At 36.6% G+C, this 18,979-nt stretch overlaps 3 protein-coding genes and 1 long non-coding RNA gene across 5 annotated transcripts; 1 reads left to right on the top strand and 3 right to left on the bottom strand.

The window, feature by feature from the left end:
• Positions 1–296: 296 nt before the first annotated feature.
• LOC101739370 (uncharacterized) lies at positions 297–5,287 on the bottom strand. Its single transcript, XR_002431477.3, has 5 exons — positions 5,133–5,287; positions 3,508–3,689; positions 2,769–2,814; positions 1,583–1,704; positions 297–499 (listed from the first exon to the last, which is right to left on the bottom strand). It is a non-coding gene; the product is annotated as an uncharacterized LOC101739370 (long non-coding RNA).
• A 1,204-nt stretch (positions 5,288–6,491) lies between these two features.
• LOC101739235 (uncharacterized) lies at positions 6,492–10,857 on the bottom strand. The gene is made up of 3 exons (XM_004932179.5): positions 10,697–10,857; positions 8,167–8,297; positions 6,492–7,010 (listed from the first exon to the last, which is right to left on the bottom strand). The coding sequence occupies exons 1-3, from the start codon at positions 10,744–10,746 to the stop codon at positions 6,646–6,648; spliced, it is 546 nt and encodes a 181-aa protein (XP_004932236.1). The 5' UTR covers positions 10,747–10,857; the 3' UTR covers positions 6,492–6,645.
• Positions 10,858–11,360: 503 nt separating this feature from the next.
• LOC101739093 (uncharacterized) lies at positions 11,361–14,069 on the bottom strand. Its single transcript, XM_004932178.4, has 3 exons — positions 13,922–14,069; positions 12,213–12,334; positions 11,361–11,734 (listed from the first exon to the last, which is right to left on the bottom strand). Exons 1-3 carry the CDS (start codon positions 13,981–13,983, stop codon positions 11,493–11,495), a joined length of 426 nt encoding a protein of 141 aa, XP_004932235.1. The 5' UTR covers positions 13,984–14,069; the 3' UTR covers positions 11,361–11,492.
• Positions 14,070–14,299: 230 nt separating this feature from the next.
• Positions 14,300–16,864, top strand: LOC101738952 (uncharacterized). Of its 2 annotated transcripts, none has more exons than XM_021351871.3 (3): positions 14,300–14,425; positions 15,063–15,193; positions 16,637–16,864. In XM_021351871.3, the coding sequence occupies exons 1-3, from the start codon at positions 14,379–14,381 to the stop codon at positions 16,846–16,848; spliced, it is 390 nt and encodes a 129-aa protein (XP_021207546.1). In that variant the 5' UTR covers positions 14,300–14,378; the 3' UTR covers positions 16,849–16,864. The 2 variants fall into 2 exon arrangements, with proteins under 2 accessions (XP_021207546.1, XP_004932234.1); XM_004932177.4 differs by having other exon boundaries at positions 14,304–14,425; positions 15,066–15,193.
• Positions 16,865–18,979: the final 2,115 nt, after the last annotated feature.

Below are 18,979 nucleotides of genomic sequence, written 5' to 3'. Positions count from 1 at the left end.
ATAACCCATCACCTTAACTACTACGTCACTTATAAAAGTTGCAGTCACGTGTCCTTTTCAATGTGCTTATTGCGAGCTGTTTAACGTTCTCGATAGCGTAAAAGTGAACTCAAATTTGTGTGGAGTTGGAACGTTTGCCTACGTTTGCCGCTAGGGGCGCTGTTCCAACTGCATACAAGTTTGAGTTAACTTTTACGCTATCGAGAGCGTTAAAAACACGCACTAATCACACTGAATGTCTCCAAGCGGTCACCCGCGAAATCTTCTAAATTAACAAATAAAAATAAAATTCAAAGTACATCGAGAACTTTGTTTGCAAAATAAAATTTATTCTTCTGTAGAACAGTCCATACATAATTAAAATATAATTATAATAAAACAGTGTCCAATAAAAAACACAAGTTTCACAAATAGTCGATTGTGGAAGAGCTACGTTGTCCGAATTCGTTTCTCGCTGAGTTTCTTTAATACCCAAGAGTTTCTTTGGCCAATGCATGCTCTACAAAGAAAATATATATTTGAAAATTAACACAATAATAATAAGTAAACATTCAATTAAATACAATTTTTTTAACACATATGTTAGAAAATGCTAATTTAAATAGTAATCGAGGGTGAAGTTACAGGCGCGGTGGAACTGCGGAGTGTCAACGTGCCATGGGCGGGTTTAGACGGATATTGTAATACAGGTAAACCTCCTATAACGCGGTAGGTATGTTCCTACGAACTACCGTGTTGTGCGAAACCGGTTATATGAGACTAGAAACCAGTACAAAAATAATAGTTTAAAAAAACTAAAAAAATACGCTTTCATAGAAAATCCAACAAAAAAATAGAAAATAAATTTTAATAAATTTGAATTAAAAATAGTGTAAGAAAAAATGATTTTATTGTAAAAAAAAGCGTGGGGTGAATGGTAATTAGATAAAGCATACAGCGCGGCCACGGCGCCACTTCGTCTAGTACGCTTAGAAACATATCAAGAATTGCTACCCCAAAACATATATAATTGATATAAACATATATAGTTTTTACTGTTGGTAGGACCTCTTCTGAGTCCGCACGGGTAGGTACCACCGCCCCGTCTATTTCTGCGGTGAAGCAGTAATGCGTTTCGGTTTGAAGGGTGGGGCAGCCGTTGTAACTATACTGAGATCTTAGAACTTATATCTCAAGGTGGGTGGCGCATTTACGTTGTAGATGTCCATGGGCTCTAGTAACCACTTTACACCAGGTGGGCTGGGAACTCATCCACCGTTCTAAGCAACAACAAAAAAATACATTGAAAACCAGTCAAATATGATCTGTACGATACACGATACACCATAGCCTAGTGGTTACAGGTCAGCCCATACACATCGCGAAGCGCTCTATAACTACTATCGTATCGTATGTCGTATCACTCTTGTCAGAGTGTAACTACTAGTATTTTACAATTCCAATACTGTATTAGATGACATACGTGATGCATATTAAATCAATAATTTGGATTTCCAAAAAATCATTGACATTTTCCACGTATTGATATTATTGTGGCCAGCCAAACTGGTTGTTCAACAATCAAAATCATACAGTTACTTACATATTACGCCGGCGGCAAACAAAAATAGTAAAGCAAAAATGCCTACTACTAAAACAAGTACACAAATAGCCAGCTGGGCCCCAACGTTCAATGCTTCTGAACTCACAAACACGTTGCGCCAACTGAAAAAGAAAGGTTATTAAATTAATTCCTAATATTGCAATAATTCGTAAATTTTGAAAGGTAATTTTCACATCATCGTCATCGGCATTTAAACGGCCGTCTGGTGTAGTGGTAAGTGACATGGTCACTACACAAGGGGGTCGCGGGTTCGAATCCCCCCAAGGGGAGATATTTGTATGATAAATATAAATGTCTTTTCCAGGGTTATGGATGTCTATTATATATATGTATGTGTATAATAAAAATCTTATATTTATATCCGTTATCTGGTACCTGTAACACAAGTTCTTTACGAACTTATCACGGGACCAGTTAACGTGGCGTGATTGTTAGTAAACATTTATTTAATTATTTATTTATTTATCTAATTTTGGAATCAACTCCTCTACGCAGTGTTTTCCGAGTGCTATTTTTCGTTTTTAAGCTAAAAAATAATTCATTAGTTAGAGCGCGCTCTGGCGATAGATCTCATTAGTCGCTTGCACATCTGTGCAAACAAAAATGTGTGTGTTTATGCAAGTCACACACGGTAGAAGTGAAACCTATAAATAAGATATAGATATGACTATCCCACTACACAGGAGCATACATATGGACAATGTTTAGTAGACGATAGTGGGGATGCTACGAAGAGTCGCACAAAGAGGAGTCCGAGAACGTCTAATGTGTTCTATCTCATTCTCTCGCAGGCTGAATCCTATACATTTATGTGTTTGTGTCCCTATGGACTTATTTTTTCGTTTCATCGAGTTTGAAACACAACACGATTCTAAAGAAGTTTCACTTCAATAAAAATCATCTCAGTTGCTAAATTTGCTTTAAATGCTCCACGAAATGACATACAGAACGAAAACAGACACGAAACACCGTTTTCACTGCCAACTCTTAAAAATGTACACTAAAAATACTTTAAAAAATACATCCAGTGTTTACATACCACATTAGAAATTGAATAATATCATTTTCTCTGTTTAAAAATAATTCTTGCAGTAAACATCTTTGAATGTATTCTGGCAACTACTGTCAAAATTGAAAAGTGTCTACATCACCGTAAATTGCATACCTCTCATTTTCGAAATGTCAAGGTTTCTTTTCATCCTGCTCGGGGCCTATGGAAACATCGCGAGTATGTAAATATAATAATAACTACCTACTACGAAAATAAGAAAATTAGATTTTTCATATGAGATTTCTACCAAATTTTAAAGTTTTGCCAGAAATTTAAAGTAATTTTGCAATTTTGGATTTTTTAACACTCTATTAAGTTTCGTTTGATGGTTAATAAAATGGGCGATCGAACCGCAAACTACAGCAATGCCAGGGGCAGAGCCAAGTCGCGGCCTACCGTTAAGTATAATAATATATCTATCTATACTAATAATATAAAGCTGAAGAGTTTGTTTGTTTGAACGCGCTAATCTCAGGAACTACTGGTCCAATTTGAATTCTTTCACTGTTAGATTGCCCATTTATCCAGGAGGCTATAGACTATTTAACATCACGCTAAGACCAATACAAGCGGAGCACCAATAAAGAATGTTTCAAAGTCGGGTTTTTTCCCTTTTGTGAGCTTCCGCTGCGTGCGCTGTAGAAACGGTTAAAGTTTCGCTAAAATAATGTATGACAGAATTCTTCCTTTTTAAAAGATCTAAAAAAAAGTCCGCGACAGCATATGTCTATATGTTCAGGTTGGCTCACTATAACGTTTTTATGCTAGCCACATTTGTTCTAAAATAAAGCTTTATTTGCGAACCACGCGGACGAAGTCGCGGGCCCGTAGTACAAGTATAAATTTTACTCACAGATCAAGGCTTCGGCAAGCAAATAAAGAGCGCCTAGTATTAAAGCGACAATCAAAACGCAACAACAAATCTTGCAGAGGACTTGCACGCAGCACTGGCAACAACAGCGGCAGCAATACTCGCAGGGCGCACAACAATTTCCACCACCGCCGCCTGGACCGCCAATTATGATGTTGCGAAAGCTGTCGTAATCAGAAATTAATTACGAACCAATACAAAAGTGTGGAAATCCAATAAAATATTACGAGCCGTCTGAATAGAGAATTCATTTGGTTTCTTCATAATAAGTTCGATTGAATAACATAACCAAATTAATGAAATACCGACCGGAAATAGGAAAAAAAAGCTCGATTTTTTGTTGATTGGTAAAAATTATTAATTTTACATTTAATCTTTAAAACTATAACCTTTCTAATAGTGATAGTTTAAAAGGGGGTTTTAAATTTTAATTTACTTTTATTGATATCATTGGTCTCAGTTTTTTGAGACCAATTGGTTGTTTGTTTGATCGTTTTGAAGTGAGATAAAATATGATGTCAATAGCAAAATCTTGAGACCGACATACGATAATAATTGAATTTTACTAATGTACAGAGACTGTGACAACGGAAATCGTTTTGTTGTAACTTCAATCCTCTGTAATTAATCAGTTTTTGGCAAAAATACACTTGTATCATAAAATAAATTTTAATACGTTGAATTAAAAATAGTGTAAGAAAAATTATTTTATTAAAAAAAACTTTCCCTTCTTGGTCTTGACGCAGACACTCCGGGTCTCAGGAAAACAAAACATCGCTAATCCTGATTATCCAGATGAGGATATCGGATCAAACTGCTTAAAATATTGAATTGTCATCGGTCCTTAATAAGTATGCCAAATTTCGAGTTAATCCGACGTTTTGAAGGGGGATCAAAATCATGTTCAGATTCCGTTACATACGTATGAAGCTAATAAAAGCGTATTAAAAAATATGACAAAAAATAAAATGATTTTATAGGTGATCTACTGATCAAATTTACAAGCGCTAAAAGCTAGCTTAATACACCTAACATCTAAACGTTATTATAATAGCCTGTAGAACTTTAAGAATAAGTGAATATAACACTTAATTCCGATTGAGTGCTACATTCGCCGCCTCGCAATATTATGTTGTTAGGACTCAACAAGTTTAATACACTGCTATAAGTATAAACACTCGTACGTGTAAACTATGTACATCTCTGTAACCTTTGTGCATTTAAACTTGTAAATAAATAAACATGTGAACCTAAAGAATGAGTTTTACACTCAAAATTTATAGTAAGCTGTTTTTGTTGACATTGTTCTAATTAGCATACCAACTACCATATAGTTTAAAACATAAAATATCGTATTGTTTTAAAGATTTACTAACTATCTTTACTTAAAATTGTCCTGAGATAGAGTATAAACTTGGTCTGTTCATTGTGAGCTCCAAAAGTATTTTAAATGATGCAAATGAAGCGTGGCAAAGAGTTTCATGAAAGATAACATGAACGAAATTTTATATAGATATATTAATAAATTTAACTGTTAATAAACAAGCAACGGCGTGTACGGAGTGCTAATTATTGTAGATAATTCTAAGTTCATAATAAGCATTTACCACATAATATATTATTCTCTGGCAGCATAACGATAGTTCACTATCATTTATTATTCATGCATAACGTTTAAAAGAGTTTGAATCTATTGTTTAAATAACTAATAATATGACTATTTCAATTGACATTATTTAGTTGAATGCATTGAAGTAATGGTTGAAAGCAATATAATCAAACTTCTATGACGTTTAGATCTAACTAGAAAAAGAAACCATATGTCCTATTTAATAGTTTATGGTTATTATTATATTTTGTTCGTTTCCGATATTTAATATATTTTTGATATGTGCTTTGATAAGTGCTTACTGCCTATCAGGTATTAGCGATTACTAGAGCGTACGTGCAGGACATTCTCAAGCTCGATGGAGTGACGATCCATGTAGGGTAGTTGGCAAGAGGTGGATGAGAGGAGCCAGGGATCATGCTCAGGAGTGTGTAACTGGAAAAGCCTATGTCCATCAGCGGAGTGCTTTAAGCTGAAGATGATGATAGTGATGACGTTTTGATATCATAGCTTGTATGCTCACCATCGAACTTTGAATATGAGATTGAGATTTCAATTGTATTCAGAAAAAGTGTTGAAATCGAAACGCCTGACTGGTTTCCGGCCGAAATACACATACCTATGTACAAGCTTCCATTTCGCTTGTATGTAAAAAGGAAATTAATTTAATCAATCATCAGTTGTATTACTGTTGGCAACTCCATCATTTTAGTATGGAAAATAAAATTATATGACTGGCAACATTGTTGATGTCACCCCTTCTTTTTTTTACTTTTCACCGCAAGTGGACGTGTTTATTATATTCATAAAATATCAAGTGTATAAACATAGAAACGAACCGTATTGCAGCACGAAGCACAAGTTTTATCATCAGCAACCGGCCCATACAGTCCGCACCAAAACAATTACAGTAAAATGACTGACTCGGTGGTCGATGGTCATGTGTTGAACAAGTTTGTTTGCTAGTTTTTTTGTCTGGGTGTTTATTATCTATATACATTTAAACATATATAAGTATGTATGTATGTATGTCAGTCTCTGGTATCCATAACATAGGCAAGGGCGGATGACCGAGGGCGATTTGTTCCCAGTTATTTATTATTATCTTTATATATTTAATTCTACTTTACGTGCGTATGTCACTGAACTCCTAAACGGCTGGACAGATTTTGATGAAATTTTATGTGTTCCAGTGGGTTTGAGAATGGTTTAGATTCACAATTGAGTATTGTAATATATTTATATATTTTTTAATTCATCACAGCAGTCTAAGATCTTTACAATTTATTCAAAAAAGTTTGAAATTTTTGCTTATTATAAATGTTTCACTGAAAATTATTTATTAAATGAAATACTGTTATGATTATAAGACATTAAATAAAATATATTGTATAGTGTATTTTACAGGTACATAAAATAAAAAAAAATACTTAAAAACAATCTAAAATAGAAGAAGAACAAGACTAATGGCCACATGAAACGTGCTACTAATTCGGACGTCACAGAAATAATCAAGACGTAACTATCTGTAATGAGTAATTTCGATTTTCCGTTCTCAACTTTGACAACAAAGCAATAAGGTCTAAACCACTGATCGGTATAACCATTTTCGGAGGACTTATTGATTCAGCAACTGTTGATGTGTTCGTTATCGTTGTTGAAGATCCAACTGTTGCATTGTTAGATGCTGCTTTGGTGGTATTAGGTAACATAGTTGTTGTAGATGTTTCAGACATCGTTTCAGATTCGGACGATGTTCCAGGTTCGTCGTCTTCAAAATCCAGGACTTCTTTGATTGGTATTTGACGTTTAGGCTCGACACGATTGAAGAGACCTTTTGGCCCATGACGGCGAAATCCCTCTGAATCGCCTGAGACTGAAATTCAATATTATTTTCTTATAACTTAAGTTCGTATCTATCTACCGGTTCACATATGCTCACTGCTGGTCATGAGCCTCGCCCAAGGCTCACCACAAGGACCTACGCTGCCTGCATTTACGTCTTTCGGTGCGCGGTCGCCACTCGAGAAATTTTATGGTCACAATGGTCACCCGTTCTTCGAGAAATGTATTGCGCATTGCTGTTAGGTTAGGCACTGTTTATACATATCAATAATTTTTTTATTTCATTGCCTTGATGTGTGGACGAGCTCACAGCCCACCTAGTGTTAAGTGGTTACTGGAACCCATAGATATCTATAACGTAAATGCGCCACACACCTTGAGATATAAGTTCTAAGGTATCAGTATAGTTACAACGGTTGCCCCACCCTTCAAACCGAAACGCATTACTGCTTCACGGCAGAAATAAGCGGGGCGGTGGTACCTACCCGTGCGGACTCACAAGAGGTCCTACCACCAGTAATAAATCAACGTCTGTCAATTATGTCTAAAAACCGCTTTTGCGGGTATAGGCCGAAACCACCAAAATAGCATTTTCTTCGAAAATTTTCAAAGAAATAAAACTAGCTCTATATTATAGAGAAGTTTTTTTTTACTAGCCTAAGTAAGTGGACAAGCTAAAAACCTATTTGGTGTTAAGTGATGGTGAAGACCCCATGAATATAATGTGATTACCTTGAGACATATTGTGGTAATATCTTACAACTGCTTTATCGTTGGTCTTATTTCATATTTGACAGGCAATGGCTGTGACCTTGGCATTGCTGATATCATTAATTATAATATGACAAAATGAAATTTCACAATTAAAATTTTTCGCAAGGGAAATTGTATAGCACGGATTTCAGTACAAATTTTAGGATATTAAACAATAGTACGTTGTGCTTATAATGCTTTGTGCTTACTAACTAAAACATTAAACTTTCACTTTGACCGCCAACCTCGTCGTTTTGAGAAAGCTTACAAGCTTTTCATGTTAAACTTACCAGGATTTACGTAGCTACTAAATTTACATTGACCCTTACTTTTGAAATGAAAAGAGCGAAAGCTTGTCCGAAACTACAACGAAAATTAAACTGGAAAATGTTCAAAGAAGATTCGAGATGTCATAGGAAGACAGTATTACCCACCATATCTGAATCTGGTCTTCATATCCACAAAGCAGTAGTTGTAACCAAGACCGATGCCCAGACACAGAGTGGCGACCAAAGTAATCATTTTACAGTACAGTAAAACGGTACAAGTGAAGCAAAGCGATATTCTGCAAAAGATAAATTAAATCTAATTTTACTATTATAAATTATTACCGGTAGTACCGGTTTTTTCGTTGGATCTCTCGGAGCGGATACTCAATAAACCGAGTCTTGAACTGAAGTGAGCCTCAAAAATAAGATTAGCTTATTATCAAGAAAAACCCACAACTTCCACGGTGAAGGAATAACATCATGTTATTCCGTTATAATTTGCGTAATTACTGGTGGTAGGTCCTCTTGTGAGCCTGCACGGTTAGGTACCACCACTTTGCCTGTTTCTGCCGTGAAGCAGTAATGCGTTTGGTTTGAAGGGTGGGGCAGCCGTTGTAACTATACTGAGAGCTTAGAAGTTGTATCTCAGGGACATAATAAAAAATCAAAAGGTCAATCTAATGTTTTTTTTTTTTTTTTTTATGATTGAAAGTTTACTGGTGGCCCGAAGGCCTTTCCAGTTTCACCAGGACAGGTGGGCGAGCAAAGGCTCAGCCAAGAGGGGTGGGATTTGCTAACAACTGCCCGAGCGCCTCCGAAGGAGACCTAACAACTCAAGAGCAATTGTTTCGCGAATGAATCTACTACCGGATCGGAATCGCGACCTGCTGAGAAGATCCGGCGAGAAACTCAGCGGGCTGATGCATGGGTTAGGTTGCACGTCGACCTCTTTGACGAGTTCGACGAGTACGGTTACCGGGGTCCCTAAGCCTGCCCCTAGTATTAGAGCTGAAGGCATCTAATGCAAAGGTTATTGGATCTGATGGATCCGTAAGGACGTGTCTAGGGCGTCGACGGTGACTGGCTCCTGCATGATCAGGATTCGGGGAGTAGTCAGCGGCGGCAACGATAAGGCGATTATCATGACGCATAGCCTTATCGAAGTATCGTTCCGACGCTGACTTCATGTATTTCCGAATTGATTCGAGGCCCAGGTCGTCGTGTAGGTCAACGTTCCTCACGAACCACGGAGCCCCGACAGCTAACCTGCAAAAGCGGGATTGTAGGGATTGGAGGGTGTCTATGTGTGTGCGGGCCGCGTGAGCGAACACCACACTCGCGTAAGTCATGACGGGCCTTATGCAAGTTTTGTAAAGTGTCACCTTGTTCCGAAGGGACATTTTACTCCGCTTACAGATCATGGGGTAGAGTCTACCGAGAATAAACGCGGCACGGTCACGGACTGATTTTATATGCGGGCGGAATGTCATCGATGCATCCAGGGTAACGCCCAGGTACTTGACCTTCCTGGCCCAGGGTATGGGTTGTCTAAAGAGAGTAATCGGGGGTGTGAGATTCCTCCTCCTAATCCGGGAGGAAATCCGTGTGGAGCTTCCCCTCTGAAATAGCACCGCAGTACTTTTCGCTGGGTTGATGTCTATGCGCCATTTTCGGAACCACTGTCCTAGGGCTAGGGCTGCGCTCTGAAGCTTCTTCGCGATTAGGGACTTATTTCTACTAGAATAGTAAACAGTCGTGTCGTCGGCGAATAAAGCTAAATGGGTCGGCGGCGACCGGGGAATATCGTTGACGAATAAGCTAAATAGGAGGGGTGAGAGGACAGAGCCTTGCGGGACTCCAGCTGTGAGAGGTCGTGGGGAGGAGCGGGTTCCCTCGACTCGATATCGAAAAGAGCGGTTCGACAAGAAGTCCCGTATGATGAGCACGAGACTATCCGGCACGCCCATGTTGAATAGTTTGAAAATCAAACCATTGTGCCAGACTTTGTCGAACGCTTTTGCGACGTCGAAGAAGAGAGCTCCCGTGTATAACGGTTTTGGTCGATTAAGCCCCACAAGAATGTGCTCCGTGAGGCGGTGCACCTGTTGAACGCATGAGTGATTTGTACGGAATCCGAATTGTTCATCGATGAGAATGCCCTTGGATGAGACGAAGTCTCTGAGGCGTTTGTAGAGCAGACGCTCATACAGTTTGCCTAGAGACATGAGGAGGCTAATCGGGCGGTAGCTCGTCGGATGATTTTTTGGTTTACCGGGTTTATGTATGCCGATAACGTCCGCTTCTTTCCACACCGCGGGAAAGATACAGTTCGCCATAGCGGCATTGAAAATAGATGCCAACATCACGATGAGTTGGACGGGTAGAAGTTTAATAACGCGGTTAGATATACCGTCGGAACCGGGAGCCTTGCGAGGACGTAGGTCTTTGATCAAGTCTTTAACTTCTATCGGGGTGACGGGTGGTAACGCATCCGATGGTGGCAAAGAGGCTCTGCGTTCTACCTCACTGTCTACTAATTCTACATGAACAGGGTCCACGGATTGAGTGCTGGGCGTGCACTGGGTTTGCAATGTATCGGCCAGCAGCTCTGCTTTTTCGTCATCATCGAACGCCGCGAGTCGGCCGTCAATCTAATGTACGTTACGATAAAATATATTAACAAATTTATACTTACTTTTCAGAAACATACAAAACATTCGAAATTGCGCTTACGACAATGCCCATTCCTGAGCGAATGTTAGAATTGTTCGCTATAAAAAGTAACAAAAAAAAACACTAAAAGTAAATAAAAACAATAAATGGCGTGTCTTATGTCTATAATTTTTTTTAAAACTTTTACATTTTGTACCTCCTTTGAGAAAAGAGTATGTATGTATATTGTGTTCTTTTTGGTTTTCAAATAGCTATACCAATGTACATTGGTTAAGGGTCAAATGTATTGAAAATTTTCCCGAATAAATTTTAATCTACAGACATCGACTGCAGAGCATAGTGTTCCCCCAAGCATATTAAAACGTCTCTTTTCAGAGGTTTCCCACAAATTCATTAAATAGCGATACGTGTGTAGGAATAATCATCCATATTTTAATTTCTTTTTAAGTGGGCAACTGAACTCATGGATCACCTGGTAATAATAAGCATCCGGAACCCATAAACGCCTTAATTTTACCATTCCCTTTGAGACAGGAAATCTATATCTGAATTAATCGTAATAATTTTACTAGATTTCTCAGACTGACGCCAGGTACATTCACAGATCTATTTTAAATTAAGTTTGTACTTAGTAGAAGCTAGGATACATTTGTTGTAGTGTATATTTTGATTGAAAAATAATGATGTCGAATGTATAAAATGTTTATTCAAAAATGTAAAAGTCTCAAATTATTCATTGTATATAACAAGTAAATATATCAAAAAATACATTATCGATCTTCGTATTCACAAAACAAACTGTACAATCGAAACAAAAATCACGTTAGTAATTCTAAAGTAAAATTTTTCCTTCGATTCTTTAACTTTGAAATCAATGACGGTAAGCTATCCCAATGCCTTCGAGATAAAACAATGGTTGATTGTATCTTTATCGACCTCGTTGGACGTTCTGGTTTCTGTGTTCTCTTCACTTCTACAAACTCTGAATTGTAATGTGCGTTTTCAGAGAAAACTCTTCGTCGTGGAGCCAATGTGGATGTGGAAGTTGTTGGTTTGACTTCTGCGAAAATTAGAAAAAAAGAAAACCCTTAAAATTTATTAAACATCAAAAATAAAACCTACATTTGCGTTTCATTAGTGCACTCGACGCGAACTTGTAATTCACCATTAATCTTGATTCACTATTTTCTAATAGTATTTTGCGTTTTTAAAGATCTGCTTCACGATTGACTTCCACGGTGAAGGAACAGCATCGTGTAATAAAAATGAAGCCCGCAAAATTATAATTTGCGTCATTCTCGTTATTTTCTATTGCGTAAACACCCTACAACAGTTCAGTTCAGTCGATATATCGTGTGATTACAGATTACAAATGGAGTATTTCAACATCTGACATGAAATAGATATCTATTTGACTATTATTCATATATTTCAGTAAACGAGTGCCCTAAAATTTGTAGTCTAGGACGCGAGAAACTAAAATCAAACTAACAAGAAATACTTTTAGCAACAAGAAGATGTTGTTTAATATAATTTACCATTAAGTTTCATGTCCACAAAGCAATAGTTATAGCCGAGACCAACACCGACTCCTAACATTATCGTTAGTGTTGCCACTATACAGGAAACGACGGCGGTTAGGGCACAACATGAAGCTAGTCTGCAAAAAAAAAGCAAAGAAATTTAAACAAGAAATTTTGAAACAGTATTTTTTTTATATTATCTAAATTCATTATTTTTTACAATTTACCACAATTTCATTCTATTAGATCTATTTCTATGTTTACTCGTGATAATAGTTGGGGGGCGTACTTTTGAGTCTTAAATTATTCCAAGTGAAGTTTGTGATAGTGGACAAGAGTGCTATCTATATTTCAATCGGTTATTACATATATTAAGACCATTCCTATCAATTCTGACATATCTTCTAGCAAAAATCTAGACTTTATTGTAATAATGAAACTCAATGAAATGAAAAAGCGACACTAAAACTATCGGATTTAGCTTATGACGAAATGAGATAAAATACTTGACAACATATGAACGGACCTCAGTGACCTCACGGCATACCTGGTGTTAAGTGATACCGAAGCCCACAGACGTGAATGACGCCATCATAAGACACAAGGTCAAACTCGTTATTTTATTGTAAAGGATTTATCCCATCTCACAGATATAATACAAGAAAAAAGCACGCTGGTTGCTCACAACATGACCGATGATAGTTTAAAGTAAATAAATTTCTGACAAATAAATCACAACATCAAAACAAAATCATAATACATCTAACTTTGAACCAACAAACAAAATTTCACAAGTTTAAACATAACACCAAAACAACATTCCGGTAGTGGGATAGTTCGCATTATCACACATAGCTGACTATTTTAACTTTAAATTGCTTATAAGCCACTAAGTTTAGAGGCAATACTCCTCTAAATTCCACATATAATATAAAACAGATAGGCGTTTTCCTAAACAGCTCGATATCGCTTCGTTGTGCCTATCAAAGAATGGGATGCATTTGGAGAGACCTGCACTCAGCATTGGGTGGACACCGGTTTAAGAATAAGGCCATAGCTCTTTTTCATCTAATGCGGCCTACACACACAAAAAATCAGTGGCGATATCAGGACAGCAGTGGTGGGGATAATCGTCCCAAAATCGTGAGCTCGCCCGAAACGATTTTAGACTTTAGGGTAAACAATAAAAATCCGGTTACGAGGTGATTTAGGGTACGATTTAGGGTCCTCCTCACCACTGTCCCGATATCGCAACTGATTTTAGGGTCTTGTGTAGACTGCATAAGCATACCATCGATAATGCATCGTAAAAAGTACTTCATATGAACTGATCCTTCAGCCACATCTCTCTGGGAAGCCGGCGACAATTACATAAAGTTGATGGTCTCTGAGATCGGTGGCAAAGTCCGATCAGACTCACGCCACTACAACTTCAGAGTGTATGCGCATAATAAAGCTAAATAAAGCTAGAATGTGATAGTCCTCTCGAACTTGCATTATACTTGAGACGGACCTCAAATATATTAAATTGAGGATATAAAACGTACTTTGCCTAAATTTTCAGGATTTCAATTTTTTTATGAGTGAACGAATCAAAATCTTCTCTCCTACTTTCTAGCGTAGTCATTTAAGGTGTAGTTTTACTCATACTTCGTACATAAGATTGAGATCCTATTATTTTTAACAAGAAATGAAATGTTAATCATTATTTTGAATTAAATTACCGTTCCAATATGTATGTTACGTTGGATATTGTGTACCCACATTCCGAAAAAATATTACACATTATAATCTGTAGGTAAAATATGTATAAATAAAAATAAACATGTAAAGTATTGTATAAAAAATCTGTTAAATGAACTTGATGGGTGATTGGTCAAGCTTGTCAAAATTGGTGGAATTTTTGAACGAATTTATCATTTGCGATTCTTTTGTTCGTAAACTTAAATTGTATTTAGTTAAATTTTTATGATGATTAAAAATTTAATGAATTCAAACTCGATTTCGCGGTTGAATCATTTAATGTATGAAATAAAAATAAATTCAAAAAAATTACCAATTATATGAAGAGTGGCTTCATTTTGTAAACTAATGATCTGATTATCTTTGGTCAATTTTTATTTGTCATTTACAAACACATGTATTGTATTTTATACTTTTTTTTACATATTTATACAAAAAATGGCCTTCACAATGGAATTAGAAACAAATCCCGAAATAACTAAAACGTAAGGAATATTTGATCGTGTAATAAAATCAAACCCACAAAATTATAATTTGCGTAATTACTGGTGGTAGGACCTCTTGTGAGTCCGCACGGGTAGGTACCACCACCCTGCGTATTTCTGCAGTGAAGCAGTAAAGCGTTTCGGTTTGAAGGGTGGGGCAGCCGTTGTAACTATGCTTGGGACCTTGGAACTTGTATCTCAGGGTGGGTGGCGCATTTGTGTTGTAGATGTCTATGGGCTCCAGTAACCGCTTAACATCAGGTGGGCTGTGAGCTCGTCCACTCATATGAGCAATAAAAAAAAAGAGCCATCGTAAGCTAAACATATTGTTGTTCACTGACTTGCATTGTGAAAACGCTCAGAAAGCTTGTTGTCCTGTTTTCCAGGTCATGTTGATGACAAGGTTTTTAAATGTAGGATTAGTATGTTGTTGTTGTAGTCCTAGGGTACCCCGCTGGTACAAAGGGACCTCACGAATTGTCTCCATCCACTTCATCCTATATTGCGCTTTCCCGCTGGTTCATAGGGTCCTTACAAGTTGTCTCCACTTCAACCAGTCTTGGGCTTAATCATTAACATCGCTCCCAGTCAAGCCGGCAATACTGAGATAAGTATGTAATGCCAATTAATTTTTCAGCAGGCCCCGTTGGTTTGCCTGTATCATTTTCACAACAGGAATAATGATGATAACAGTGTCAGCTGTCGGAATCGGATCGTTTATTGGCTACACATATTGTTATATAGAAAATCGAAACGCTTATGCAACAGGTAATTAAATACTAATCATTTTTCTCCCATCTACGCCGAAAGTTCGGTTTTCCTCCCGCTGTACAGGGAAGAAAGTGTAACTAGTCCTCTCTGGGTACTGACAAGTGCGCATGCGCGTTAGTGTCTACGTCTGCTCTCACGCACCTAAAATTCTCCGCCATTGCTGTGCAACATATTGTGTTTAGTGTAAAAGTGAAATAAAATTTAATAGTGAAGTAAACAAAGATGAGTTCATCAGACAGTTCTTATTCAACTAATAGTAGTTCATTTAAAAAAAAAAAAGTTAAATTTTTATTTTATGAGTACGGGGGGGGGGTCTCCGCCCCCCTACACCCCGCCAGGGCTTCACCCTTGGACCCAGGCTCGGTACTCCACGAACTTTCGGCCTGGTAGGAGACAAAATAGTACTATTACACGATTGACAAAACGACTTTTTAAACTAAGCTAGGTATAGGATGTGATATTTCACGGTCGAAAATTTAAATTGCACTCGATAATATAGGTAGCGGCCAGATATTTACAATCACGTTTTAGGCATGGCATATGGTGGACCTAGAATCGCACCCACCTATCTTTTCCCATTGTTTTCTAAAATACGGTTAAGGGAATCACCGGATAATGCGCAGCAACGTTTTACGATATTTTACCAGTCTACTGCCCATAGCTACTGGTGGAAATTGAAATAGTCCTGCCAGTTTTAGACGCGAAGCAGTCGTGCTTTTCAATCTGAACGGAGTACAGCCAAACAAAATGCCTATTGATATATTGGAGGTGGTAGAGCACAAAATTTGATTTTGGATATGATTCAATCGATATTTTCTCTGACTTGTACACTTTTTGTGTATAGATAACAGAGAATTTATGTTTTTTTTGTTTTATCTTATTTCAAACCTTTTCCTCTACTATGCCCAGAAGTAATAAAACACATATATCAAAAGCTAAAACCCTGTTTTTCACATGGGCAATATTAATACAATACGTACTATAATTTCTACGCTTCTTGCTCTATTATTCTACGAAGCATTATTTCGGCCCTTTGCCTAAATAATGTAGCTGGAACATGAGATTGCTTTAAACAAAATATGAAGTACATTTTGAAGGAACTTTACGTAACTTCTTTATTACAATTAGGTAACTGTTAACGTATTACGAATGGCTGATCGTGCGATCAGCATTGGTACATTTCAACCTGAACGGTAGGGGGTCCAAATCTTTTTTACGTTGGGGATTCCAGTATACCGATATCCGGTCAACTGGGCATCAAACCGGGCTGTATCGGACTCCAGTGCCTCCGAAGGCAGTTGGTTAAGGCGGTACAAACCAAAACCCTTATACTAGGTCATTACAAAAGGCAAGTATATAAGTTGGAATTTAGAGGTGGAAGTCATATAGTATCCTGTAGCCATACGATTTATTTATTCACTATCCATTTTTCTTTTCAAGGCAACGTGACCCAATCAACAAACTTACAGATCATTCAGATGCCGTACGCGTCGAGAGCGAATAACAGGACAATCAACAGAGCTCTTATGTCTAACGTGGTAGTTTCGAGAATCCTACAAATTGGACATTTCATTTGGGACGATAGAGCATCTCTCCCACGATCGGAAGTGTCTAAAGAAAAGGATACAATTAAAGTGGTTAAAATTAATTAAAAAATGTTCGATTGTGTTTATATTTTATTTATTTACTATTCTACATCTTAGAACGGGCTTAGAGTGTATGTAGGTAGTAATGATAAATCTCCTATTAAAAAATACTAATTTTATCAAATTTTTTTAAATAATTAATTCTACTGCACATTTTAAATTCAAAACATTAACTTTAATAACTGTGGCTGTTTAGTGAGATAGCAGTTGGCATTGAACGGTTTTTTGCTACTGACGTGCTATTTAAGAACCAACTTTATCCGACAAATCTTTATTTGTTGTACAAGCTTTTTGCAAAGGATAAACGAATTAGGAAGACGAATAGAAGCTAGCTAGAATAACGAAATGAAGTTAGCAGTATTGACGATGTAAGGAAGTAATAATATTAACTTGAAAATAAAGGAAAGGAGACTGAAACGATTACATACATTTTTGGGCCCGAATATAACGTGATGAAACTAATATGAATTAATAGATTCAGATTTATCAGTACCTTGCTGAAAATTATAAAAGTTTTCTCAATCTGAGAGCCGAGTTAATAAAGATTTAGTAAAAGTTAGGTTATGTTACAATCTCTTTAAAAGAGCTGAATAATAACTTATTTAAGCATAAGTAAATGTTTATTATATCCATTGGATAATCTTTTAAATGTCATAATAAGAATGAATATCAATGATATATATCAGGTATGGAATATGGAATTGCTATCACACAGCGATCCATAATTTCAACAGTATCCAATGCAACAATTTCAAGTCAAACGTGTGAGCGATCTTCGGTGTCCAGTGTAGAAGCAATTGTCGTACAAGGCTGGCAGAGTTGGAATCCGTAATAATACATTTAATTACTTTGCATTAATTACCTAGTGCAATGTTTTTCTTTTTATAATGCTGTAATCGATTAATTAAATCGATCACATCGTTATACCGACAAAAACTAACTTTCTCATTTTTCTCCGGTCCCAGAAAGAGGATTGAGGTGATTTTTTATATTCTTATATAAAAAAAATATGACAATTTTTTTAGACTACATTCCAAGTTATTACATTTTGGCCCACGATTTTCCGTCTCCTTTTTGACAGAAAGGAAAACCGACTTGACTGATAAAATAGAAATATCATCTATTTAGTTGAAGCAAATTAAATAATGATAATAAAAGATAACTCAAAAATTAGTGTTCAGATTTTGATAATATTTAACCTATTTATGTAAATTGAACCACAAGAGAAGAATCAACGTCATAAAAATCATCAAAATCGATTTTCCTAGAAAAAAGTTCTACGACAGATACAAAATACAGTCAAATGGATAACCTCCTCCTTTTTTGAAATCGGCTTACAAACGTTCCTGCTTACAGAAGCTTCCTTTAAAACGCCTGTCTGTTATACATGAGCAATAACTCAACCATAAGAGAAGGACCAACTTAAAAAAAAAACATCAAAATCGAATTCCCTAGGAAAAAGTTTTCAGACAGTTAGAAAAAAACAGTGAAATAGATGACCTCCTCCTTTTTTGAAATCGGTTTACAAACGCTCGTGCTTACAGAAGCTTCCTTTAAAACGCCTGTCAGTTATACATGAGTAAAAACCCAACTCAAATCTTTATGAAGTCTCATGATTTTAATATTAATTAAGTGCTAACGTGGCGTGATTGTTAGTAAATATTTATTTATTTATTTATTTAAGTTTAATGTCCAACATTTTGTTACCATTTCCGAGCACGTCTAATTTTTTTTTATTTTTTTATACTAATTTCTTTTCTATTTTTCTATTTTTTTATTTATCCTCGTACACGCCTCGTAAACTAAGTAGGTACATAATTAGTCGTCTAAATACTTGGTAGTTGAGATAAAGAATGTGCAATATATCTGTGTAGTACAGCCACGGGTAGTTATTTCTACACATATTGTTAAAGTCTGTGACAGAGTGAGAAATAAAACCTAAAACTAAATATGTACAATTATACTCCAATTATTCTAATTGTAAATATTATATAATAAACTTTCATTTCACATTAAGTACAACGTTCCACTATTACGTTGTTTTACATACCCGATCCTGTGGACCGAATAGTAAACAGTCGACGTCGCCCTAAACACGTCATTAGGGATCCTCCCGATCCATTAACGGTGCTTTTAA

This window comes from Bombyx mori, chromosome 8 (assembly GCF_030269925.1).
Source record: "Bombyx mori chromosome 8, ASM3026992v2".
Classification (NCBI taxonomy): Eukaryota; Metazoa; Arthropoda; class Insecta; order Lepidoptera; family Bombycidae; genus Bombyx; species Bombyx mori.
Note: the sequence above shows the minus strand (reverse complement) of the source record. Positions and strands in the feature narration are given on the sequence as shown.

Excerpts from the sequence above, each read along its gene's own strand:
- LOC101739235 (XM_004932179.5), bottom strand. The coding sequence starts at position 10,746 with ATGGGCATTGTCGTAAGCGCAATTTCGAATGTTTTGTATGTTTCTGAA. Across the intron at positions 8,298-10,696 it reads GTTTTGTATGTTTCTGAAAA|AATATCGCTTTGCTTCACTT; the intron begins GTAAGTATAAAT and ends TATCTTTTGCAG. Across the intron at positions 7,011-8,166 it reads GAAGACCAGATTCAGATATG|TCTCAGGCGATTCAGAGGGA; the intron begins GTGGGTAATACT and ends ATTGAATTTCAG.
- LOC101739093 (XM_004932178.4), bottom strand. The coding sequence starts at position 13,983 with ATGTGTAATATTTTTTCGGAATGTGGGTACACAATATCCAACGTAACA. Across the intron at positions 12,335-13,921 it reads GTAACATACATATTGGAACG|ACTAGCTTCATGTTGTGCCC; the intron begins GTAATTTAATTC and ends TTTTTTTTGCAG. Across the intron at positions 11,735-12,212 it reads TGTGGACATGAAACTTAATG|AAGTCAAACCAACAACTTCC; the intron begins GTAAATTATATT and ends TAATTTTCGCAG.
- LOC101738952 (XM_021351871.3), top strand. The coding sequence starts at position 14,379 with ATGGCCTTCACAATGGAATTAGAAACAAATCCCGAAATAACTAAAAC. Across the intron at positions 14,426-15,062 it reads AATCCCGAAATAACTAAAAC|CAGGCCCCGTTGGTTTGCCT; the intron begins GTAAGGAATATT and ends TTAATTTTTCAG. Across the intron at positions 15,194-16,636 it reads TCGAAACGCTTATGCAACAG|GCAACGTGACCCAATCAACA; the intron begins GTAATTAAATAC and ends TTTCTTTTCAAG.